We start from the raw sequence: 27,004 nt of genomic DNA, 5'->3' as shown, positions 1-27,004 counted from the left end.
CTATAAAAGGGGGAGTGCAAATCTCTCCTCGGTATGAATTCCATTGACCCCATATCCTGCCCCACTTTTTGGGCCTACCACGGGAGACATATACAATTTTCTCTCTGAACATGCACCAGTCCATGTTCTCTGTCCAAGTTGAAATCAAAGGTGCCCTCTGAGAGCCCCACAATTGGGCAACGTCCCGTTTCGCGATCATGTTGCCAAGGGCGACCCACTGGGTCTGAGCAACACTGCAGTCATTCGGCTCCCAGATGTTCAACAAACAACGTCTGGCCTCTGGCAATAACTCAACACCTGTCACCTCACTCATAACCGCATGCATTCGATTCCAGAAAACCATCACCTCTGGGCATTCCCATATAAAGTGAAGGAAGGTAGCAAGCATACCACAACCACGCCTACACAGCCCATCCGCAGAATAACCTATGCACATCAATCGTGGACCCGTGACATAGACGCGGTGCAGAATCTTTAATTGCACCAGCCGGGGACACGCCAGAATCACGACCTCTTTGGGGGAGGATATCGCAGCCTGCCAGTCTTCATCGTCCAATTCCAATCCATCACCAGTCCAAGCCCCACGGAGCTGTACAAGGAGGTCCGAACGGTCATTAATGAGTTTTTTATAGATGAGAGATATAGTGCTATCAGGGACATATCCGTCAAGCACTCTATCTTCCAGGGGAGAGGACTCCGGAATAGTAGTCCCAGCTTGGAAAACCGACTCAAGTGCGTGGCGGACCTGGAGATATCGGAAATATTCCCTATCACCCAATTTATACTCCTGTTTCAGTTCGTCAAAGGTCTTAACTCTGTCCTTGACCCAGAGATCGCACACTTTACTGATACCAATAAGGTCCCACCTGTCGAATCCCTTCGTCGTCCACAGCCTACCCAGTCTCTCCGCAGCATATAGGGGAGTTGCTCTAGTCAACGTGTCCGTCCATCCCATAGCCGCACTACCCCATACTCGTACCGCCACCCCGGTGGGGCCCGTCAAATTCTTCCTGGCAGCTCTAGAATAAAGCGCCCTATTATAGTCGCCCCCGGGTAACTGCCACCTATCCATCTCGAATTCAGGATTCGGATCAGGACCGTACATAGCATGGTTGACCGCACTCAGTTGGGATGCCCAGTAGTAGCGTTTGATATCGGGCAACGCTATACCACCATCATACCAAGGCAAAGTCAATTTTGCCAATGCTATACGAGGTCGCCCGCCCCATACTAGTTTCCTCTGGAGGCACTCAATTTCACGGAAATAGCTGGCAGGCACCAAATCAATGCTATTTTGAATGGCATACAGGAATCAAGGGAGAGACATCATCTTGAACAGGGCCGCTCTCCCCAAAGGGGACAACGGCAAGCCGCAACACGCCGCGACATCCGATCTGACCCAGGCAAGCGGAGGCAGTAAATTCCGCTCGTAGCATACTGTGGGGTCCAAGGATATATAGATTCCTAGATACTTAAAACCGACGCTCGAGACGGGTATCGGGCAAATTCGGGGCAGTGGAGGCAATTCTCCCGTGAGAGGGTAGATACAAGACTTGGCCCAATTGATAACTAAACCGGAATTTTTCCCAAAGGAACTCAAAACGTCGAACAGGACTCCCAGGGACTTGCGGGGAGAGGTAAGGTACAACAAGATATCGTCCGCATATAACGATATACGATCCTCGAAGTCAGGGGACCATCGAATACCCTTGAGCGAAGGTTGCCATCGGAGCCACGCGGCAAGGGGTTCAAGGGCAATCGCAAAAAGAAGTGTCGACAAAGGGCATCCCTGCCGCGTGCCGTGTCTGAGAACGAAGGGTTCCGAGGCCCTGCCATTGACCACCATCTGGGCCAGCGGTTGCTCATATAGAAGCCTAACCCACCCAATTAAATTAGGGCCAAAGCCAAATTTGGCAAGGGCCGCCCACAGGTACGGCCATTCCACTGTGTCGAAGGCCATCGAGGCATCAAGTGAAACCAAGATGGCCGGCTCACCAAGAGACCCCGCCCTTGCTAAGACGCCGTGAAGACGGCGAAGATTAAGCGCGGTATTTCGATGGGGGATGAATCCAGATTGGTCCGGGTGTACCAAGTCGCTAATCACCGTAATCAGCCGGTTCGCCAGCAACTTCGCTAAGATCTTGGGTTCCACATTCAGAAGCGAAATCGGCCGATATGAAGAACATTGTTCACGGGGTTTTCCATCTTTATGGATGACCACAATGGACGCCAGTCTGTCGTCCCGGGGAAGGGATCTGAGATCTCGTGATGCCGAAAACATCCTGCGAAGATGTGGCGCCATTTTTTCAGGGCACAGCTTGTACAGCTCAACCGGGATGCCATTCGGGCCTGAGGCCTTCCCCGAGCGAATAGAGCGGATAGCGAGCGCTATTTCATCGGTGGAAAATTCCGCCTCCTTAAGCTCTATGTCCGAATCCGACAGGCTAGGCAACGCAATATCCTGAAGCAACAAATGCGAGTCTTCCTCCGGCCTATCCGAGACCGCAAACCTTCTGAAAGTGCTGGGCAAAGACCTCGACTATCTCAACCGGGTCCACCACTCGCGTACCATCCACTTTTTCAGCAACAGGCACCACCCGATTCAATCTATCTCTTTTATCCAACCAAGCAATCAACTTTCCCGCTTTATCACCAACATCATACAAACGCCCCTGTTGCTCACGATTCATCGCCTTTGCCGCTTCAGTCACCAGAGCTCTATAGTCAGACTGTTTAAGGGCCAAAGCATGCATTCCCTCGGGTGTAGCCCCAGACTCCATCTGCTCCTCCAACCCGGTGATTTCGTTTTCCAGACTCACCACTTCCGCATTCTTACGCTTCCCCTCGCTAGCAATCAAGGACAGAGTCTGACCACGAATCAGTCTTATAAGCCTCCCACAAGGAGATGGGGGAGGACACCGAACCCAAATTCTCGGCAAAGTAGTAATCCATACACCTAACCACCTCAGCTCTGAGTTTAGGGTTGCGAAGGTGCCAGGGGTTAATCGGAGCAACCCGACCCCCGGCCCCCAACTGTACATCAATAGTGTGCCAGAGTGGAGAGTGGTCCGAGATCCCCCTAGCTAAATGCCTAATTTCCCTTACAGAGACCATCTGCACCGCTGGTATAAGGATATAATCGAGCCTCGAGAGACTCCCATGAGCTCCCGAGTAGAAGGTATATTGGGACTGTCCGGGATGCAGTTGCCTCCAACACTCCGCTAGACCCAGAGTGTCCAAAAAATTGCCCAGCCATAGTTGCGATGTCGGGAGGATTCTGGGGGGGCTACGATCCTCCTCCCCACTGACCACCGAATTTAAGTCGCCACCCACAACCAACATGCCCTCAGGAAACCCCAGGACCACCCTGCTCAAATCAGAAAATGTGGTAGACTGTAGACCGGGTGGGACATACACAGACAAAATGGAGATCGTCTTCCCTTCCCATTGGCCCGTAATAGCCGCATAGCGGCCTCTGTCATCCAGCACGGTGCCATCTATCTCTAGGGGGAGGGAGTTCCTAACCAGGATGCCCGCCCCCCTCGACCCAGTGATGAATCCAGAATGAGCCGCCAGGCGGTAGCCCAGTCTATACAGTGCATGGCACGTGTTCCCAATGAGATGCGTCTCCTGGAGTAAGACTATATCCGGGGAGCAATGCTTCAAGTATTGCAAAACTATCCCCCGCTTTATCCTATCCCCCAGACCATTGACGTTCCAGCTCAACACCCTCCGCCCCCTACCCCCATCCCAGAAATAAACACTTTGCCCCCCCCCGCCAAGAAACAGGCACAAAAGATATGATATGCAGCAGCCTCGACACTAACAGAAAATGAAAGACCCCCCAGCACACCCCAAAGAACCCCCAGAACACACCCCCCACCCTGTACCCCTGCGGTAGACCAAAAAGCCACCCCAACTTGCAGTGTGCCTGTCGCCCCATAGAACTAACCTACAAGAAGAGAGAGAAAAGCCCTCAGAGGAGGAAGAGTCCCGATTCCCCCCAACCCCCGGGTATTCACACCGTATATACAGAACAGTCATTGAGCCACTGCCATAAGTCCATAAAGTTGGCTCGCCGGTACAGACTCACTACTCCTGCTCTTCCAGGCCACCTTCAGCGCCCCTCGATCTTTCAGGGCTGGTACGATGTGTCGGCAGAGTGTCCAGCCAGTCGCTAACCACCTCGGGGCGAGCAAAAAAGAACGCACGTTCCTCATAATCAATCCTCAGGCGAGCCGGAAAAAGCATGGCGTATTTCAGTCCCATGTCCATGAGTCCCCTTTTAACCCCCGTGAAGCCCATGCGTTGTTTCTGCACCGCTTGTGTAAAGTCCGGGTAGAAGCTAATCGACGCATTTTCAAATTTGGTGGGACCATTGGTGCGCGATGCCTGAAGGATAGCGTCTCTGTCTCGGAAATTAAAAATCCTGGCTATTATAGGCCTCGGGGCGGCTCCCAGTTTGGGCTTCCCGCCGGGGACTCTGTGGGCACGCTCCACCGTGAAAAAGTTACTGAGGCCCTTTGGTGCCAAGTGATTCAGAACAAGGTCCTCCACCAAAAGATCTGTAGATAGGTCTGCGGAATTCTCTGGAACACCTACAATGCGGGCGTTTTTGTGTCTGGCCCGGCTCTCAAAATCATCCAGCTGACGGGCAAACAAGTCATTAGAGGTCCGGAGATTGCGGACTTCGGTCTGGAGATCCGAGACATCCGTAGTAAGGCTTGCGGTCTTGATGTCCAGGGACTTGACCCGCTCATTGATCTTCCCCAAGTCCGTCCTGATAAGGTTGACTTCGATCGCCACCGTGTCTATCTTAGCAGCCAGAGTTTCGTACTGCTTGCCCATAGATGTCTGAACACTTGCGATGGCGCCCATAACGTCCTTCAATGTCGGCTCCTCAGTTGCAGGAGAGACATCTCCAGTCTCCTCAAAGACCTTACTCGCTCCACCAGGGGATCCTTTCGGGCGGGTAAAGCGATCTATGGTATGGGATTGGGCAGTCCCCCCTCGATATGTGCCTCTGGTTGCACGCTTCTCGGTATCCGCCTTGCCCGCCATGATGGGCGACGAGCTCTGACGGAACCTTTGGGATCTAGTCAGAATGGTTCCCTGCGCAGCAGACTTGGAGAGGCGAAGGGACGAGGGTAGAGGACAAGCGTAGGGCTGGCAGCAAGAATCAGGTCAGCCGTGTCGACCGGCAGCAAATCGCAGTCAACAATGACCAAAAGCGAAACCGAAAGTACCACAGGGGCAGTGGACGTGTCTCATCAGCCGTTGTTGTTCAATTGCCACCTGGGTACCTCGGGGACTCAAGTCCGTGGTTGGTCTTCGGTGTAGGCCGCAAATTTCACAGTGCCGTAAGTCCGGTTCTCGGCGGCCAAATCGAATTTTGAAAAAGACTTTCGTGTCAGCAGGGCATCAGCTAAAAGTACCCGTCGTCCAAATCAGGATACGTTGCAGGATAGATGCGGGAGGCGGAAAGGGTCTCGGGAGCCCTGTGCTCACGCGTCCATCTTGGATGCGCGCGAAGCTCCTCCCTTTATGTTATTTTTTAGTATAAATTGCTAGATGTGGTTTGTGTTGCTTCATTTCCTGAGTGCACAACATGTATCTTGAAACTAAAATGAGAGGGTGTGATTGGGGAGACATGAAAGAGATGGTGAGTCACACAATTGTATCAGGTTGATATTTGAACTTAGAAAGACATAGAAGAAAAGGTAACCAAAACTACAGGTAAGTGGATTTATTGAATTTAAGCATTCATTTTAATCACCCCACCCCAGCCGTCCGATGTTGGAATCGTAGTCGCTGATCTATAAAGCTAAAAAAACAGATCTGTCGTTAGTTGGCGCTTTTAATGGCAGCTCTTCCTACTAAAAGTTAATCATTGGTTCCACACCCCCTATATGTATTTTCAAGACTTGGGTTGTTTACATGAAAAATAAATGATGCTGCCTTTTAGTTTTAAGTAGTCTCAAAATTATTTATTTTCTTGTTCACATTGGAAGTGTCTCGGTGTATGAATGAAAGCTTATCATTTCATTTGTAGATTGATGACAAACACTGGGCTTATTAAATGATGCATCTTTCTATATGTGCGTTATACAAAGAACGTAATCGTGAACTATATAATGAGGAGCACATATACACTTACGAAGACTTTGGACTTTAAAGAAAATCACATGACATAACACAGCATAACATGTCATAAGATAACATAGCATAGCATACCTTGGCATAACATAACAAGACTTACCATAACATAACTTAGCTTACTTTAACATAGCACAGCATAACATAACATAGCATAGCATAACATAGCTTAACATAATTTACTTGCAAGAATATGCTGTGCTCTACCACCTAGTTTGTGCCTGCTTCAGTCATTGGCTCTCCTGCAGCATTACCAGATTACAAGGGAGAAGAAGTGCACTTAAGTATCGGGGCTACAGGAAAAATCTCTCCTTTAATTTGTATACAATTTTTTTATACTTTTAATTTCTTTTGCACAACTTTGTAAAACAAATGTATGTTGCTATTGCTTGTTTTAAACCTAGTCATTACAAAATAACGTGTACAAAACACAGCATATCCTTTTTCAGAGAACTTTATCTGATACATACAAAATGATACCATTATTAACGCTGTTTATGTAAAGATTGTGCTTTTTTTTTTACTATAATATGTGCTACTAGCTGCTTCTCAGGTCCCATTGACCATTCCTCATTCTGAGTCCTCTATGCGGCGCTGCATCTCCGTTTCTATTCTCAATGGTAATCATTCTAAGTCCTCTAGACAGTGCTGCTAGCTGCTTCTCTAGTCCTGTCGGTAATTCCTCATTCCAAGTCCTCTGGGTAGTGCTGCAGCTGTTACTCTGGTCCTGTCCGTAATTCCTCATTCTGAGTACTCTAGGCAGGGCTGCAGCTGCTTCTCTGACCATAGTGGTAATTCCTCATTCTAAATCCTCTAGACAGTGCTGATAGTTGCTTTTCTGGTCCCAGTGGTAATCCTGAATTCTAAGTCCTCTAGACAGAGCTGCTATCTTCCTCTCTGGTCCCGTCGGTAATTCCTCATTCCAAGTCCTCTACACAGTGATGCAGCTGCATCTCTAGTCCCAATGGTAATTCCTCATTCTATGTCCTCTAGACAGTGCTGCAGCTGCTTCTCTGGCCCCAGGGGTAATTCCACATTCTAACTCATCTAGGCAGTGCTTCAGTTGTGTCTCTGTTCATACATCCTCTACAGTCAAAATCAAAACACATAGATAAGACATTGTCATTTACCATGCTGACAACTCAAACTCTGATAAATGCGAGACCTATTGCATTGCAAATGCTTGTTCCTTTTACTAGTCTCTTGAAAATACCCTTTGAACTAATTAATGTTGTTGAAATCTGAGCCAGAGATGAACTTTTAGAAAAGCTTTTATAGACCAAGAATTGTTTGAAAAAGACTGGAAAAGGGGATTAAGGATACAGCTGCACTGATAGTACAGCTTTTGTTTGTTCTACACATGGATGTTAATAGAGAAATCATTGCCCCACCTGATATTTATGGTGAAGTGTGTGTTCTCTTTACTCTCAGTTTCTTGTACATTCAATTGCACAATGAAGTTTGTGGTGAGAGACTGCGATCCCAACACCAGGGTCCCAGATGATGAAGGCTACGACGACGAATATGTTGTGAGTATTTTTCTTAGTCAATTATATCATGTGAAATAGTGATTCTTACTAAAAGCTGTTACTCACAGTAAGCGAGTAACTGTACTCTTAGCGCCGGGTCTGGACTGTTTCAATTAACTAAATAATAGGCAAAAGTGTGGATGTTCCTTGGTGAGCTCTGTTTGTTCAAAACAAACGCTATTTTTAAAGACCACATTCTGGTCTGTGTTTTGTGATTGACATTGTGTCTACTGTTTAAGCATGCATGTGCTTACAAAAATGTAATTTATTACTTCTCCCAGCTAGAAGATGTGGAAGTGACTCTCTCTGACCACATTCAGAAAGTTCTGAAACCAAATTTTTCAGCCGCCTGGGAAGAAGTTGGTGATGAGAATGAGAAAGAAGAAACCTTTGCTCTAGCCTCCCTAAAAACACTTGAAGGTAATAAGCTTTTTTTATATATGTGCATGTTGTTGAAATAAACTGTGACCCAACCTCTTGCTGGTTTATTGCGGAAATTGTTCACAGCCTATCATACCGTAGAAAATGTGCAGTATTAGCAGTGCTCACTCTCAACTGGTGCGTCAGGTTAGGTTGTACAGGCATACACTCGGGTACTTTCATCACAGGCTGCTACCTCAGTAATGTCTGTTCAACATCTATACAATTGGGACATCAATAAAGGCTCCGTCACTTCGATGTGACTATGCACCAAAGATCTTTAGTAGGTTCATTTTCCAAATTGTGGCCATTTGTAATAATGTGGCACAACCAAAGCTGTTGCAGAATTACTCCTGCCAAGAACAGGATCGGGGATTGTTTCAAGACGTGAAATAATTATCTTGACATAAGGGTGAATAATTAATTGTGAATTATGTCCTTTCATTCAATGTAAATAAATATGAAAAGTTATGTGGACAATTGTATACGTTTTTGTATCTTTTTAGTTAGGTTTTTATGAGCCATGAATAAAGTATTTTAAATAAGAGAACTATGTAGGTGCATGACACGAGATTACAGCATCCTGTGAAAGTGAAAAAGACTTAAGGATTGATTTGAAATCACAGGCAACATTTTGAATTGAATGCAGCCTTTCCAAACATTTGTAGTCACTTTAGGCTGCAGCAAATGTTTATGTACCAATTTACTGCATTATTGATGGCCAGAGGTCAGTCAATAGCACACTGTCTCCAGCATGCCTTCTTATTGTTATTGCCTAAAGTGGGCATTGTCTGTCCAGATATGCTCCTGGCCATATTCAGGGCCTCCTTTATTGTTTTGAAACTTAGCTTCAGAAGGTAGCCTCGGTGTATGGTGCCTTCTAGCTCATCAAACTGTCTAGGAAACACCCCAACTGCAAACTTACATGACTTCAAATTTTTGATGAAAAGATCAAAAAGACCCCTGTTCCTGGAATGATGGTTAAAAGTCAAATTGTATTGTTGATCAGTGCCTCTGACTTAATCCTTGTATTCTTAGAAGTCCAGTAGAAGCTTATCTGCATTTTTTGGTGAAGAGTATATTTGTAGCATGTTTTGGCCATAGATACACATGGTTAGCATTATCCTGCCATCTCTTCGAAGTCTTAGAGTCACGAGGTATAGTGACTCATCCTCTGGTGTGCACTGCTGCACTGACTGTGCATGCTGCTTCGCTGTTTGTTATATTGTTTTTTCCGCCATCGAGTTCAGACATCGATGTGGCAGCTCTGGGGTCGAAGCTTAATTCCTCACTGAGGCCATTGTGGTGCTGGGTTTTTCTCTCCAAACAACTCTTCACTCATCCGAACCACATCAGCTGGTGTTATTGGTCATTTCACGGTGCCCGGCCCGGCCTTCCAAAACTTCTTCACCTCCATGCTACAGGACAACATTCACGAGGGATGGAAAACACGCCCTTCAGCTTTAACCCAAGTGCCATGCAATGTAGCTTCGCATCCAGAGAGCCGGTAGAGACGAAACTCCCATTATTGAGCCCTCCAAAATGCTGATTGCAGCACAAAGTTAACTAAATTGATTTCTCGGGTGACCAGTGCCCCTCCCTCTTGACTGTCGAGGTTGCTACACAGCTATGACGGTGACCAGTGCCCTATATTAATATGATAGGGTGACCAGTGCCCTAGACTACTTACCTGGTTCGTGGCGCCTGGTACCATTTTGAGACAAAACAACCAATTTTCAAACTATACTTGACAGATTCCTTGCCGGAGCCTGCTTGATCAACAACAGGGTCACTATTCCTTGACTATTCACTATTCCTTGACAATCTACATCAAGAATTTTTTTTCACAAACCTTCGGCCAAATGTAAAAGCCTGGTCCCCAGAATCCCTTGTCCTGAAGAGACCCCGTAACACGAGAGAGTCAAAACGTTGTTGACTACAAAAAGGGAGAGTCCTAGGACCCTAGAACAATTTACTACTAAGTGGAATGACACTTTATTCCAATAGGGACCTCCCCTGTTACTCCAATAACCAGCTGTTTCTTTTCATAAGTCACTGTATATTATGTCACTGTTGGTTTTGGTCACTACCTTGGGGCACAAAAGTCACTTGGATCACTTTTTATCGTGTATGTAGTGTGAATACACAGCAATTGTTTTACTCTTTGTTTTCATATGATTGTTCTCTACAAAATTAAAAGTTACGTCCATCTTCGGTTGAGGTGAGTTTGATAGTAATTCTTTTGTTTGTGGGCTTCAATTTCAAAACATTGATTGATTCCATATTGAAATAATATAATAGAGTTAAAAGGACGTAACTCCCCATTCTAACTACAAACTCCAATTTAGACACACGGAAGTAACACACCTTCTCTTATGTAACCATTTGTTTTCAAATGATTTCCTTGTGAACATTGTTTGTTGGCTGATTAGCTATACCCAGTTCACTGGGACGTTTGGGTTGCTCTTGTTCAGTGTTAAAATAAAATGCAATGTACTCCTGGCAAGACCAACATGAAGTGGGCAATCTGTGTTTGACACCAGAACTCGAGGAGACTTCCTGTGAGGAGTCCTTGCCGTTCCTGTCGAAGAAAACAGTTCAGCAGCAAGGGGGTGGGGGGGTGGGGGGAGAGGGAGAATTGTTGGTCCCCCACTACCATGCAGCGACTCACAGAAAACTCACCGGATATCTTTGAGTAACATTTGTCACACTCAGAACAATACTGAGAAGACACTGAGGTGCCACCAGATGTGCAGGTACTGTTGGCTATCAGTGGAGACAGCACAGACTTGGTCCCCGATTCCACATAGGGGCACATGAGCCTAGACCCCTATCAAACCACCCAAATTGGCTTTCGGAGCCCCACTGCCCTCGGGCCATGGAGGTCTCCACCAACAGACACATAAACACAAATCCACTCTCCCTGGAAAGCCTTCGACTAGCGTTGAAAAATGAACCAAAAGATAGTTAATCTTCAAAGACCTCCGCATCGAAACCGTCACCTAACCTGTCCGCATCGAAAGCACATACTCAAGAGACTGCAAACCATTACAAAAATCTCTTCAACGTCTTCCACATCTTCTCTGCCGGAAAACACCTAGAGTAACAAAGAGCTACGGCAAAAAACAGTTGTAGCCCGCCCTTTAGTACTTGGGAGATCAGCTGGGCAAGGGACGAAATACTTTTTCTACACCCAGACACTGGGAAACTAGGCATCAAACCACCACCACTACCAATAGTTTCCCTTACACTTCCTAAAAGAAATAACACATTTTAGGAGGACATTGCTGCGGCTGAACCAACCAATCAACCAAAGCAAAAGGACAGAGGCACAAGCCCTATTTGTTTCCCTCCTTTCTCCACCTCCGCCTTCATCTCCTATTTCGTCTTCACCTAATCTTCCTTCAAGGCCAGTGCAGACACCCTCTTCAGAACACTTGCCTTCTTAGCAGCCACTTTTTCACAAGATCAGTCACCTACTGGGGATGATCAACCTGAGTAATGCAATAACCCTTATTTCACAGACCCACAGGGAGATCCCAATACTGCCCCTGATCCATGGGATATTTATGGACTATACAGATCCTAACCAAATGATACATCATACCATGATCTTATCAGTAGGGCTGCTGCATACCACAAAGTAACCCTACACACTATCCCACAAGAGGATGATTTCCTAGTTGAAAGGCTGAATAGATCCCTATGCTTAAAGGCATTTTGTCTTCCATACTTCATATTTAAACAGCCAGTTAAATATGGGGTAGTCACCCCTCGTATTGAAAAGAAATATAAAGCATGCCCATCGGACTCTGACTATATTATCGGCCAAATCACACCGGATTCATTAGTGGTACGCACAGCCAGGAAAAGAGCAAATTAACAGGGCACAGGGGATGCACCTCCTACAAATAAAGAGAGTAGGAAATCTAATGCCACAGGTAAACTTGTTGCAGCACAAACAGCCAACCACATGTGTATTGCAAATTCTATGGGACTACTCTCCAGAAGGTAGGGCTATATCTATTGCCATTATCCAAAGTATCCTTGACTCTGCAGACACAAGCGCCTGCGAGGTTAACACCAGTGTCCTTATCAGATGTCACGCATGTCTCAGAGTGTCTGGCTGCCAACCGGATGGACAACACCTGCTCAATTTACCATTTGATGGACATCATCAATTTGGGCCACAGGTGGATGAAATGCTTGAAAAGTAAAAAATAAAATAATAAAGACACTAAAACTGCTAAAGCAATGGGGGCCCTACCAACATATCAACACCATGGTTTCTTTCATATGGGTCTGTACACGAGTGGACCGAAGCGGGGGGAGGCTCGGGGGGGGGCGGAACAGCGATTTGACACGGACTCCAGCACTGGACATAAACAATAGGGCTACTATCAGAGTCCATTTAGCATGGGATCCTGCTATAAAACAAATTATAGAGGTAGAGGCTGTGCAACCACTACCAAAACTCCCACCCTTCCAAAACAGTGACCACCTACACCTCCCCCAACAATATATAACACCAGTCTAGGGAAGGTTAAAATGTTTCTATCCACACTGGCAGGACGCCACAGCAGACCAATGGGGTACTATCCATAATCAAAAATGGGTATTGTTTAGAACTGAAACCCCACCAGGAACTGAAAATGTGCTTCAAGAACATGTTACTCTTTTACAGGACAAGGTTCTATCTCGCCTCCAAAAAGGGGCAATATAAATTGTACCCTTACAACATTGGGGCCACAGAGTATACTCCCTTTATTTTCTCATTCCCTAAAAGGAAAGAACCTTAAGGCCTATCCTAGATCTCAAGACACTCAACAGCTACATCTCCTCAGACCACTTTCCCATGGTCACACTGCAAGAGGTGATACCACTGCTACAGCAAGGAGATTTCATGACCACATTAGACTTCAAGGATGCATACTTCCATATTCTCATTCATCCAGCACACCGTTTTCAACTCAGCTGGCAACACTATCAGTTAAAGGTGCTACCCTTCTGGTTCACTGTAGCTCCAAGGGTTTTCACCAAATGCCTTGCAGTAGTGGCGACTCATCTCAGAAGGGAAGGAATACATATTTGCCCATATCTTGGGTCATCCAAAGTCCAAGCTACCAACAGTGTCTTCAGGACACTGAGCAGGTGAAAAACGATGTGCACAAACTATGATTTACCCTAAACATACAAAAGTCTCTTTAAATTCAGCCTTTTCTAGGTGCAACTCTCAATTCGGTTACAGCCAAAGCATATCCCAGTTCAGAAAGAGTGCAAAAGTTCACAGAAATATTACCTCTTTTTTAACCACAGCTCAACTCACAGTAAAAGTAGTAATGGTATTTACTAGCCATACCCAGAGTACCACACGCTCGTTTACATATGGGTACCCTTCAGCAACCACTCCATGGTCTCAAGCGGAGGGTCATCTCCAAGATCAAAACACCAAAAAATAGTACTAATGCGAACAGACAATATGACGCAATACATTATATTAAAAAGCAGGGGAGAACACACGCCTCACTGCTATCTCTCCTATCGGAACGCATCTGGCACTGGGATATCTATCACATAATCCACCTACTAGCAGAATACCTACCTGGGGTGGGCAACGACTTCGCAGGTATGCTTAGCATGACAATCGCCAGGTACACGAGTGGGAGATCAACTTACCACTACTCTTCTCTTACTTCAAAAGAAGGATAACACCGGACATAGACTTTTTTGTCACTCACCTCAATGTCAAATGCCAAAGCTTTGCCTCCAGGTTCCCCCACCCTCAAACCAGGGGCAATGCTCTATGGATGAATTGGCCTGAAGTATTTGCCCACGCTTTTCCTTCTCTCCCACTAATTTCATATGTGGTTCAGAAGTTTACTCAAATGTCTCGAACACAAATCCTATTAACCTCAACATGGGCAAGGCAGTCATGGTTCCCAACCTTTCTGCAACTATCTTTAGTGCCACACAAGAAACTACCTCTTTAGCCACATCTACTAACTCCGGATCAAGCAAGAGTAGTGCATCCCAATCCCAAGTGGCTAAATCTAGCAATTTAGCTCCTGAAATACTAGAGTTTGGGCAAATAAATTTACCACAAGAATGTATGGACATTCTTAAACAAGCTTGTGGGCCTACAACTAGAGCATGTTGCGCTGCAAAATGGAAATGGCTTGTATATTACTGTACAAATAAGCACACTCGGCCTTAGGCACCTTCAGTACAAGACTTAATATGCTATCTCTTCCATCTGCAGCAAACAAAGCATGCTTACACTTCAGTCAGATTACAATGAGTAGCACTAGCTGCTTAAATGCAAAACAGGCACTGTATGCCCCTGTTTAAAATACCAGTAATCCAAGAATTCATGGAAGGACTAGAAAAAGATATCCCGCCTTCCACTCCACCAACCCCAGCTGGAACATTAGCATTGTCCTTACCAGGCTTATGGGGCCACCATTCGAACCACTTTATTCATATCAACTCGAATTTCTAACATGGAAAGTTGCCTTTATTGTGGCTATAACTTCTCTCCGAAGGATAAGTGAATTACAGGCACTTACTCTCCAAGAACCTTTCTTTAAAACATTTCCAAAAAATTAGTCCGATAGTTCTGCCTAAAATGGTCTCAGCCTTTCATACAAGTCAGACCGTAGAACTACTAGCGCCCTTTTCTAACCCAGACACAGTAGCAGAGCGAGCCCTAAATACGGTAGATGTTAAAAGGGCGATCATGTTCTACATTGATGGAACAAAAGCTTTTAGAAAAACCAACCGCTTTTTGTTGCTTTTAACAAACCTCACTAGGGACCATCTTTATCCGAAGCAGGAACTGCTCAATTGATTTTTAGATGCATTCAAACATGTTATGAAAACACCAAAAAGATTATTTACTTTACCACCACAGGCTCATTCCACAAGTAAACAAGGAGCCGCTATGGATTTTCTAGGAAATAACTCTATAGAAGATATTAGTAAAGCAGCAACCTAGATTAACCCACATACATTTATGAAACACTACTGTGTTGATGTCCCACATCAACAAGCAAGAGTGGTACAAGCTGTACTTAAAACACTACTACAAACGAGTACTACAACCAATCGCTAGCCACCTCCAAGGGGAGCACTGCTTTTCATTTGATACAAAGCATATGTACCTCTGGCCAACCCATACTATGAATGGGATATGTTACTTACCCTGTAAGCATCTATTCATAGCGTGTAGTGCCGTAGATTCATATGCATACACCCTCCTTCCTGAAAGCTTTTGGTTGCAGTAATTAATAATATATTTAATACTGTAATTTACACATTCACAATTATACGTATGCTTCTTCTATCACTTTGTTGTTGCACCTTTTCTAACGCTCACTCGAGCCAAAACAAGCACTGGCGTTGCCAATAGGTCTCGCAGTAGGAACGTTGGAGCTATTACAATTGCAAATAACAATGCCTTTTATTTTTGTTTTCATTTTAAAAACATAAAGGGCTTTGTCATTTACAAAACCAATAGCTCCAACTTTCCTACTGCGAGACCTATTGTGCACTGCACAGTGTGGGTGAAAGTGGCACTGCGTGTGTGTGAGTGGCTTTAAGTGAGTTGCGTTGCGTGGGTGAGTGGCGTTGCATGTGTGAGTGTTGTTGCGTGTGTGAGTGGCGTTGCGTGTGTGAGTTGCGTTGCGTGGATGAGTGGCATTGCATGGGTGAGAGTGGCGTTGCGTGTGTGAGAGTGGGCTTGCGTGGGTGTGAGTGACGTTGTGTGTCTGAAAGTGGTGCTGTGTGGGTAAAAGTGGCACTGCGTGGGTGTGAGTGGATTTGTATGTGTGAGTGGATTTGTGTGTGTGAGTGGCGTTGCGTGTGTGGGTGGCGTTGCGTGTGTGAGTAGCGTTGCGTGTGTGAGTGGCGTTGCGTGTGTTAGTGGCGTTGCGTGTGTGAGTGGCGTTGCATGTGTGAGTGGCGTTGCATGTGTGAGTGGCATTGCATGGGTGAGAGTGGCGTTGCATGTGTGAGAGTGGGCTTGCGTGGGTGTGAGTGGCGTTGTGTGTCTGAAAGTGGTGCTGTGTGGGTAAAAGTGGCACTGCGTGGGTGTGAGTGGCGTTGCGTGTGTGAGTGGCGTTGCGTGTGTGAGTGGCGGTGCGTGTGTGAGTGGCGGTGCGTGTGTGAGTGGCGTTGCGTGGTTGAGTGGCGTTGCGTGGTTGAGTGGCGTTGCGTGTGTGAGTGGCGTTGCGTGTGTGAGTGGCGTTGCGTGTGTGAGTGGCGTTGCGTGTGTGAGTGGTGTTGCGTGTGTGAGCGGGGTTGCGTGGGTGAGTTGTGTTGCGTGTGTGAGTGGCGTTGCTTGGGTGAGTGGTGTTGCTTGGGTGAGTGTGGCATTGGGTGGGTGATAGTGGGCTTGCGTGGGTGTGAGTGTTGCTGTGTAGGTGAAAGTGGCACAGAGCCTTTGATGTGGCCTGGCGCAGGAGAAATGCTGCTGCTGCTAATTAAATATAAAAAGTGTTTAGGGACTCACGGCTGCCGAGAGTAACAAGGCAGTGCTGGGAGCGGGGCTGCACACCAACTGAAGTGCTCTGGTTGCACGGCCTGCGGCCGGCCGTGTGAAGTGATAAGCCTTTGAAGTACACAGGCATGCTGTGACGGAGGTGTGAGAGGTCTGGCAGGTAACAGATGGCCTGGCTGTGAAGCGGGGGGCGGGGCAGCGCTGGGGAAGCCTGTGGGAGGGTGATTGATTCCCTTTGATGTGCGGTGGGAGGAGAGCCTTTTGCGAGCCTGCAGGAGAAATGCTGCCGATGCGCGTGCATGTTTAATCACGTGATTCACATGAACTTAAAGAAAACCGCGGCTGAAAGCCCGTGGTTTGAAGTGGATTTTGCCGACTTGAATTCTCCCCATTTCCCATTCCTGCGGAATGGTAAAGGCGAGACCTAAACAGTTTAACAAAGGAGCCAGGCAACATAAGCAATGCACTCTGGAGGAGGAGTAACTATACCTCGTGGCTCGAAGACTTCGAAGAAAAACAACTTGTAATCATCCAAACCCAACACTATATGGCAGGATAATGCTAAGCATATGAATCTACGGCACTGCACCTACGTATAGGTGCTTACAGGGTAAGTAACCTATTCCTTCTCAGATATTGGGTCTCGTATATATTTACTTATGTGAATCTTTCTACCTTAGCATACTGGGACTCTGATGGCATTACAAATATCAGGAAAGGGTGTTAACATGTATACTTCGCAATCAAGTGTATTCGTTAGCGCATTCACCTTCTTATAAATGCCCAAACTACAGCCAAGGAAATGAATATGGTTTGTAAATGATTTCCCCAGAGGCCACCACAGTATGAAGTGGTCAAGAACTTTGCTTTTCGCACTTCATTTCATCAATCAACTAATGAATTTAAAATTCCCACTTTCAGATAGAATTGTTTTATTATTTTTTGAACTGCCCTGAATTTCTATTTTTCCACACTGGACTGCCATCAAGATTCTTCCTGTGGACCTATGATTGTACTCTACTCTGGAGCCAGTGATTACTTATCCAAAAAACCTGATTGTGCAGTATGGCGAAATCCTCTATGCTGCAAAAACATGTGCTTTTTAAGCCATTGCCACTGTTGAGTTACAAAAGTTTAATTCAAACAGTAACAGTTTTAGTAAGCAGTCTCATTCCGGTCATTTCACAGCAGTAATGCAAATAGTCTTCAAACAGAGTGCTTTTATATTGTTCTCCCTCATCAACAAAGACCATACCATATGTCAGACCTTCCCATTAGCTCTTTAAACATGTGGAAAGGGACTTGTTTTTGCTAGTCAAACACTTCATAAAAGATGGGTCCTTCTCTGAGAATGGTGGCGTAAATGTTTTTGAGGTATTTTCCTTACCACACTTACATGCTTTTTGTATTGCCCTCTTGCTTGTTGATGATAGTCACCTTTTTTAGGCCTAAGTTTGCCAGACAGTACAGCAGCCTGATTGCAAACACATATTGAAGACCTGCTTATAGCTTACCTAGGAATGTATTCTGCACTTTGCTTTCCATAGGTTTTAAGACCCACGTTTGCATACTTTCTATTAGCTGGCTTTTGTTGTAGCCCGTTGAGCATGCTCTTGTCCCTCATGTGTATTACTCTTTCTTGCCCTATGCTTCTCTGCACCCTGTCGCTCTCTGTATTACTCAGTCACATCTGTGTACTTCTCTCTGCCTACTGCATTGCTTCAACCCTTCTGCCGACTCGCTTTCAAGTTAAAATGTGTTAAGTTTTTTTTAAATCCATCCATCTGGAATCAGTGAATAAAACAAAATATTCATGATGGCGTGGCTGTGTCATTTTGTAGGCTTGCATGTGTCCATAGATCGAAAGGCCGATACCTGTTGATTTTGTAAATGCTTGTTTATTATAGTGAACGGTAAATCCGCATTAATATTACCCACAGTATTATTGGCTAAGTGACTGTTTTACAGGCAAGTGTCCTAGTCCAAACTTTCTCTAGAGCTTCATTCAGCCCTTTTTTTCACTTTCCAGGTGCTATAGAAAACAGGCTTTACTATTTTACCAATTAAATGATTATTGAATTTCGATATTTTTAATGGATTCTTCAATAGCAGATTCCTGACCGTATGAAAACCCCCAGGTGATAGACTGGATCTGGAGATTTTTCTCAGCTTTGCTCATGTGCACTGATAGGTGGCATTGTGCGGCTCTGCCTACTAAATACCACCCTGAAGTGACGCTGGGGCCACTTACATGCTCCACCCCTCCGCACTGATGTCGGTTCCTTTCTTTCAGGGCCTTTGGATGCGGATCTGGAGTCACTCCCCCTACTTTTCCTCTTCTTTTTGACAATTTTTCCTCAAACCTTTTCTGCAGTCTGCACGGGAAGCTGTCCCATCTAATGACTACAGGGTTGAAACCTTGTGGGGACTGTGACAAGCAGATGTCTTATAGATCTCCACCAGGTATGTCTCTGGTGCCTAGGGTCTTTGCATGTCTTCAAGTCTATCAGGCACTGTGCCTGGATGAATTGCAAGATGATCCAAGACATTGTCAGTGCATAGGGTTCATACCAGTCTCATTCTGACTCCGAAAGAACACTACCACTGCCTAGAACGCTTAACTTTCCTTATACATCAGAGCACAGTGATAGTGAGGATAATGCATCCCATTATTACAATGAGGAATTTTTTTTTTGGACATTCAGGACATTAGTGGACAAGCCCCATCCAGACACTGAGTTGTACTCTCCTCATGTCCCTTCCACAGAGGAATGAGCTTCTTTTGCTTTGGTGATCAGACCAGCTGTAGAGATTTTTAAACCTGCAACTACGGTCTGTTGAAGTCCAGACCAATTTCCTGATGTCCTCCAAGCTGGACAGACCACTATTCAGAACTGCTTCTCCCTTTTTATTAAGCCCTGACAGACATACTAATAAAAACTTGGGTAAAACTTTGTTCTTGTACATCAGTAAATAGACAAGTTGCCAGAAGACCTAGACCTTCCCCTGGTGACCTTCCTTTTCTCCTGCAGCATCCTACACCTGAAAGCCTGGTGGTCCAGGCTATTAGTTGTGGTAAATAACGAATACCTGTGTACATGCAAATCTGTGCATGTACACCTGTGCCTTAGGGCATGTATGTGTGCCACATGGAACACAAGCCTGAATCAGGGGTGTAACGGGGTGTCAAAGTGCCACCCTTGACTATTCGGTAATTTTACCGAATAGGTTTTTACCGATTAGGTAATTGTCACTGATTCCTATGGGCCTCGAGGCCCATAGGAATCAATGCCAATTACCGAATCGGGAAATACCGATTCGGTAATTACCAAAACTTACCGATTCGGTAATTTTTTACCTACATCCCGATTGCCTTTTCTTAAATACTGAATCGGTATGATTCGGTGTTTAAGAATCGGTAATCTGGGATTACCTACATCGGGCCCTTAGTGTGGCTATGGAGGATGAGCCTTCATTTGCCATGGTGGTGAGAAAAGGCGGCTGAGGTCCTGGACCTTAAGCTACCCTCAATAGCAGTCAAGACAAACTTCTTGACCAAGACCCTTGAGCCAGGAGTTGCTCCTACAGAGCCTTTTTCCCTTTTAATGAAGTCTTCATGGATGTCCTGCCTCGGGTATCTGCCAAGCCCTGCCCAGGGGCTTATTTGCACCGGACGATTGCCCGCTCCTGGGTACCCATCTTTCCTCACCCTGCACCCCACCCCAGAAAATTTCATTGTCTAGGCCTCCACATCCCGTGTCGACCTTGGTCCTTTCCCTACTACTCCACCGGATAGGGAATCCAAGATGCTGGACACCTTCGGCAAGAGGATGTTCTCTTCCTCCAGCCTTGCACTGTTGTCTGTGAACACTGCATGCCTGTGGGCCCAGTATTCATACACCGTTTGGGATTCGGTTGTGTACGTGCTTCCCATGGTCTCGGAGGAGGTCTGAGACACAGTGCCAGAATAAACCCTGTGGAGGCCCCTCGGCAGTCAGAATTTCGGGACACCCCTTGCAAATTATCTCCTAATACCGAATGCGCTGGATTTATTTTACAAACTGACAGCTGCCAGAAGATGAGCTTTTAAGAGACCAAATGTTATGTGAATCTGGTTTATGTACTTTAAATTGTTAATGGGTACATTACAATAATACAGTATTTTCGCTATAGAGTCTTTAGTGTAAAGTTTTCGTTTCTTTGAATTGAATAGTTTTTTTCTTTTGGTAACAATGTTTTAGAAAGTGTAATTTTCTTTCGAGATCAAATCAATATTATTTTGATCGGTTGTCGTGAGCCCTTTAAAAGGAGTGGGGCCATAGACCAGTGCCTACTTTGCCTATTTGGTAATCCGGAACTGCTGAGCCATCCTGATCCAGGCTAGGTGGTATTGCAACAAGCAGGGCAGGATGGAGCCGTGGACCCTGCGTCATGAGACCCTGCTTCTCTGGACATGGGTGGAAAGTCAGTCCTGGTGTACAACACCTGGTTGGATCTCTGAACACCAGGGCAGACAAAGTCAGTCGACGATGCCTCATGGATCAGGACAAGCGTCCCCAATCTGAGGTCGTGCAAGGTCCCCTCTGTGCCTGGGTAGAACTTTAGTTATAACTATTTGCATCCACTGCGGGTGTGGAATGTCTGCACTTTTGCACTTTGGGGTTTCCAAGGCGACTCTCGCTCAGATACATTTCATCTCCAGTGGAATTCAGGCCTCCTGTTTGCCTTTCCACTAATACCACTTCTGCGTAGAGTTCTAAAGAAGATTAAGAGTGACTGGTCTCAAGTCGTTCTTGTGGCTCTGTATTGGGCACGGAGAGTATGGTATATGGAACTCCTGACCGTGAGCATCAATCCTCCAATCAGGCTGCCCCTTTGGGAGGATCTCCTGTAGCAGCAATAAGCCAGGTTCTACACCTAAACGTACACACGCTCCACCTTCATGCATGGAGATTGAGCAGTGGCAGATTACAACTTATTATTTTACTTCTAAAGTCTGAGTTTAATCTGTCAGCTGGGCGTACTTCAACTAAGATTTTGGCTTGGAGTACTGCTAAACATGTTGATCTACTCTCTACACCTTTGTCCTAGGTGGGGGTGTTTGTTCAATCATTTGCTTGGCCAGACTTTGATTTGGGCACAATTAAAGGGTATCTTTCAGACATATTAGCTTTCTTGTAGTTGATGGACCCAGCCCTCCCTGTTTAAGTCACCTGTTACTTCTTTCCGGAAAGGACTCCAACGCCTTTTTCCACCAAAGCCCTTCATTCTGATAGATACATGTTCCTGCAAATTCCTCACCTTTTGAATATGCCGGTGTGCCAGCTTGGACCGTAAACTTCTCAATAGCTCTCCTACGTCCACAGGGGGTGTCGATATGTACACAGCTCCACATGCAGCACCACGTGACATCACTGGAGTCCTAAAGAGCCCACGTCTGCATGCTGATGTCTGTTCCCTTGTATCCACGCCTTCAGTACATAACGGTTTTCGTTAACTCTCCAGCAGATAATTGTCGAGTTTTTCTGTCTTTTTCAGGTAAGTGCAGTTTTTTCATGACCATGTCACCACCCTGAAAATCGGATTTAAAGTCATGCAAAGACTGTGAGCGTTAGATGTCAATTACTGACCCTCATGATCACTGTCTTTGGTGTTTAGGGTTTGATCGTGATGTCAATGCTTGTTCCACTTGTCAACGGATGAATCCAAAGGCTCTGAAGAAAAGTGAGGCGAAGCTGTCCATGGCCAGAGCAAGACCTGAAAAAAGGGGTTGTTGTAAATCTCGACCTAGATCGAAGTCTCAGTTTCCTCATTCATCGACGATGAGGAAGAAGCATCACCCCCTCTCAGGACCTCTGCAACAAGTTTGGCTCCTACTTCCATCTGAAAATCATGGACCTCTATGATAACTTAAACGACCAGACACCTGACTCTGAAACCACCCCTCTGCCAGCAACGCTAGCCTAACCTCTCCTACTGGACCCCCGTCACCACCGAAGATACCTCTTAGACCATGAAAAGCAGCCACTCAGGAACCCCCATGAACCCCTTCCCCTGCACATCTTCCACAGAGCCTCCATCTCCCCGGAACTACAACGCAGGATCAACGCCACATTCAAAACCGGCATCTTTCCCGACAACTGGAAACGCGCAGAAGTCAGACCCCTACTCAAGAAACCCTCAGAAAATCCCACAGACCTCAAGAAATACCACCCCATCTCGCTCCTCCCCTTCGTGGCAAAAGTCGCGGAGAAGACCGTCAACATCCAACTCACGAAATTCATCAAAGAACACTCCATCCTCGACCTCTACCAATCCGGATTCCGCAGCAACCACAGCACTTAGACCACTCTTCTCGCCGCCACAGACATACGCACCCTCCTCGACCAAGGCCATACCATAGCCCTGATCCTACTCATCCTCTTCGCAGCCTTCAACACAGTCTCCCACCGCACGTTCACCGCCAGACTCCACGAAGCTGGTATACAGGGAACTGCCATCGACTTGCTCTGCTCCTTTCCGGCCGATAGAACCCAAAGAATCAGACTTCCACCCTTCGTCTCCGAACCCATGGAAATCAACTGTGGAGTACCCCAAGGATCGTCACTCGACACACCACTCTTCAACATCTACATGGCCCCCATCACCGCCACCGTCAGAAAGCACGGACTCCGCATAGTATTCTATGTCGACACACTGAACTCATCCTCCATCTCACCAAGGACCCCACCACCACCAGACTCAACTTCCGGGAAGGAATGAGGGATGTTGCATCCTGGATGAGCAGCAGCAGCTGCCTGAAGCTCAACTCTGAGAAGACAGAGGTCCTCGTCCTCGGGCCCTCCCCTCTGCATGGGACAACTCCTGCTGGCCCACTGCCCTCGGCAGCCCACCCTCACGGATCACGCCCAAACCTCTGCATCCTACACGATTCCTCCCTCTCCATGACCCGAGAGGTCAACGCCGTCGCCTCCTCCTGATTCAACACCCTCTGCATCCCCCGAAAGACCTTCAAATGGATCCCCCCGCCGAATCAAGGAAGACTGTCACCCACTCACTTATAACCAGCAGACTGGACTACGGAAACACCCTCTACTCCGGGATCAACTCCGCAATCTTCGGACCATACAGACCGCCGCAGCCAGACTCGTCCTCTGCATCCCCCGACACGAACCCATCACCTACGTAACATCTACTGGCTCTCCATCGATAAAAGAGTAACCTTCAAGATACTCACCCACGCCTACAAGTGCCTCCACAACACTGGACCCCAATACCTCAACGACCGAATCACCTTCCACGTACCCAAAGAGGTACCTCCGATCCCCCGACCTCGCCCTCGCCAAAACTCTGCCCATCTGCAGAGCAAGAACGGGTAGAAGAACCTTCTCCTACAATGCGACCAAGACTTGGAACAAGCTGCCGATTGACATCGGAAGCACCCCCACCCTGCACATATTCAGGAAGAGCCTCAAGACCTGTCTCATCGACTGAACGGAGCTGCATGCCACCCCACCCTCCCCAGTGCCTTGAGACCCTCACAGGTGGGTAGCACGCTTTGAAAAAAACCTGATTGGTTGGTTAGGGTTGTCTGCTCTGCAGAGACGTTGATCCTGGGCTCAGGATCATCAAATTTGTTTGATAACAAAACACTTGGACGGAGTTCTCATCTTGTGTGTGGACAGTCTCAGCTGGCGGTATTCAGCTGACCACGAGTGGTTTCTCCATCCAGAAGTGGTTTTAAACCTCTCCCAGCTATTGGGAACTTCTCAGATAGAACTCTTGTTTACCAAATCAACCTTCTCTGTTCAACTCTCCTATAGTTTTAAGGTTCATTAAGGGGCTTATAAATAAATATCCTCCCACTCCTTTTGTTATGCTTCAGTGGGCTCTTAATGTAGTTCTTACATATCTGATGTGTTTCCCATTTGTACCTCTTCATAGTGGCCATTTAAGACTTTTAACATCTGCAATGCAAGTTAGTGAGCTGCAAGCCTTCAGTATTAAACCTCCCTTTACAAGTTTCTTTCCTGATAGGTTGGTGTTGAGAACCATGGCTGCCTACTGCTAAAAGTGGTTACTCCCTTCTATTTGGGTCAGTCCACTACCCTTTCCACACTCTATCCTCCTCCTCATCCAACCAAAGAGGAGAAAGCACTTCGATTGGACGCCAAATGTGCTGTCTGTTTCTGCGTGGACAGGTCACTTGATTTCTGGCTGGATGACCAGTTTTTTGTGGGATATATCTGAAAAATGAGAGGGAAGGCAGTTCACGAAATGACTCTGTCCAGATGGATTATCATTTGTAATAAGATCTGCTGTGCAATGGCACACACAGATTCTCCTGAAGTTATTTGTGCTCACCCTCCTAGAGCTAAATATTCTACATCTTCTTTAGCTATAGAAGTCCCTGTAGCAGATATTTGTTAAGCAGTGACTTGGGTCTCCCTTCACACTTTTGCAAAACACTATTATTTAAATTCCGAAGTGAGGAGGGACAGTCACTTCGCTCATTCTGTTTTGCAGGATGTTTGCTCTGTACGGACAGGCACCTACCTCTGGGTTTGGAACTGCTTAGGTATTCTGTTCAAAAGTTGAGGAATTTGCAGGTAGATTAGGCCACCAGGAGAACAAGTTACTTACTTTTGGTGGATACAGTCTTTACCTGTGGTTTCCTCACCGACTCGCCCTCCTCCCCGTTGCATAACTGTATATGCTAAAGGAATCTGTTTATGTATATTTAGAATGTATATGTATTTTAGTCTGTAAAAATTGTATTTCGAGATTAAAACTGCATCTGCAGATTTTGATGTTGGTTCCATTCGCTCGCCTCAAAGGCACTTTAAAAAATGGATGGAAACGGACGTCAGCACGCCGAATGGGGCACTTTATGGCCCTAGTGATGTAACACACTGCTGCGTGTGGAGCCATGTGCATACTGGTGCCACCTGTCAACGTAGGAGGGCTTTCGAATATTATCCGGTCTAAGCTGGCACATGGAGATATTCAAAAGGTGAGTAATACACAGTTAGAGATTGTATCCTCCAGAACAAGATTTACAAGTAACTTGTTAATGTGCCCCAATGTGATCTTGATTTAGTTTTGACATTTTTGATGTGCTCGTCATTCGAGCCCATGCATTGCTTCCATTTACATCTGCTAACCATCAAAATGGTCCTCTTGATGGCCATTACATCGGGGACGAGGGTTAGCAAGCTTCTGCCACTCTCTGTGCCCCCTCTAATAACCCAATTTCTTTCCAGATAAACTAGTCCTTCATCCTCTTTTCTACTGAAACTGGTGACACCCTTTTAGGCAGCCAAATCATCATACTGCCAACATTTTTTGCTTTAACCCATCCTACTAAGGAGGGGGAGAAACTCCATTGACTGAACCCAAAAAGAGCATTGTCATCTTATATTATTCAAGCCAGAGAACGTCTGGTAGACTATGGGCTCTTCATTGGGTTCACTGGATCAAAAAAAGAGCGAGCCATGCAGAATCAGACCAGCTCTGCATTAAGACTTGCTATGCACTAGCCAAGATGCAACCCCCTGAGGGTTTGTGGGCTCATTCTGCCAGAGCCAAGGCTGCAACCACAGCTTTAGCTCTTTGCGTCCAGTCTTGGACATTTGTCCGGCTGTGACTTGGGCATTTCTGCACACATCAACAGAGCATTACTGCCTGGACAGTCAAGTCCGTTGTGATAGGCACTTTGCCCACTTGTGTAGGAAGGTACATCCTGACTATGGTTGCCCCCAACTTTTTGCCCTGTGTTTTAGCTGGTTTTGGACATAGTCGACCTGGGACCCTTCCAATCAGGACCCCAGGCCTACTGCTCTCTCTGTAAAATGGATTCCATGTACCTTAGGTACATTTCCAATTGGTACTGGGCCACCTTATCAGACCCTGTAACTCCGGGCATAGGTGTACCCAGGGCCGCCAAGGGCTGCAGCATGTATTATGCCACCCCTGGCTGGCCTCCTAAATTTGACACAACTGGCTGCATGACAGCTGGGGCAAAGTCGTGTAATCACCCTTTGCTTTAGGTATAGTAGCTCTATATCTAACCATACAATGGACACCCGAGTTCCTATCAGTCACTCCTATGGCAGGCCTTGACAATCCTGAAGGCAGAGTGCGTGGGCTCGTGTGAACTAGGTTCTGGCCCGAGCCGAGCCCGGTTGCAGCTTGCGGAATCAAGACCCAATGGCTGTTCCATGATAACGCGTACCACATCGGTAACTTCGGTATCGCGTTATCAAGGCATGTCGAGTAAGGTGTCATACGAATCGGGATGCTGCCCTCTCACCAATTCTGGCGACGAGGTTAGCATTCCGCCCTTCTAGAGGGACACGACATGTACGTAACTGTGAACCCCGGTTAAAGTTAACTAAAGCCT

The 27,004-nt window shown here is 46.4% G+C and overlaps 1 protein-coding gene across 2 annotated transcripts in view; it reads left to right on the top strand.

Moving 5' to 3' along the window:
- COPG2 (coat protein complex I subunit gamma 2) overlaps window positions 1-27,004 on the top strand; it is a 384,275-nt gene that overhangs the window by 292,986 nt on the left and 64,285 nt on the right. For both annotated transcript variants that reach the window (XM_086918917.1, XM_086918916.1), the window contains 2 exons: window positions 7,588-7,685; window positions 7,967-8,105. In XM_086918917.1, coding sequence (XP_086775043.1) covers window positions 7,588-7,685; window positions 7,967-8,105 — 237 coding nt within the window. The remainder of the gene's footprint in view (window positions 1-7,587; window positions 7,686-7,966; window positions 8,106-27,004) is intronic.

This window comes from Lissotriton vulgaris, chromosome 1_1 (assembly GCF_964263255.1).
Source record: "Lissotriton vulgaris chromosome 1_1, aLisVul1.2, whole genome shotgun sequence".
NCBI classification, from domain to species: Eukaryota; Metazoa; Chordata; class Amphibia; order Caudata; family Salamandridae; genus Lissotriton; species Lissotriton vulgaris.
Note: the sequence above shows the minus strand (reverse complement) of the source record. Positions and strands in the feature narration are given on the sequence as shown.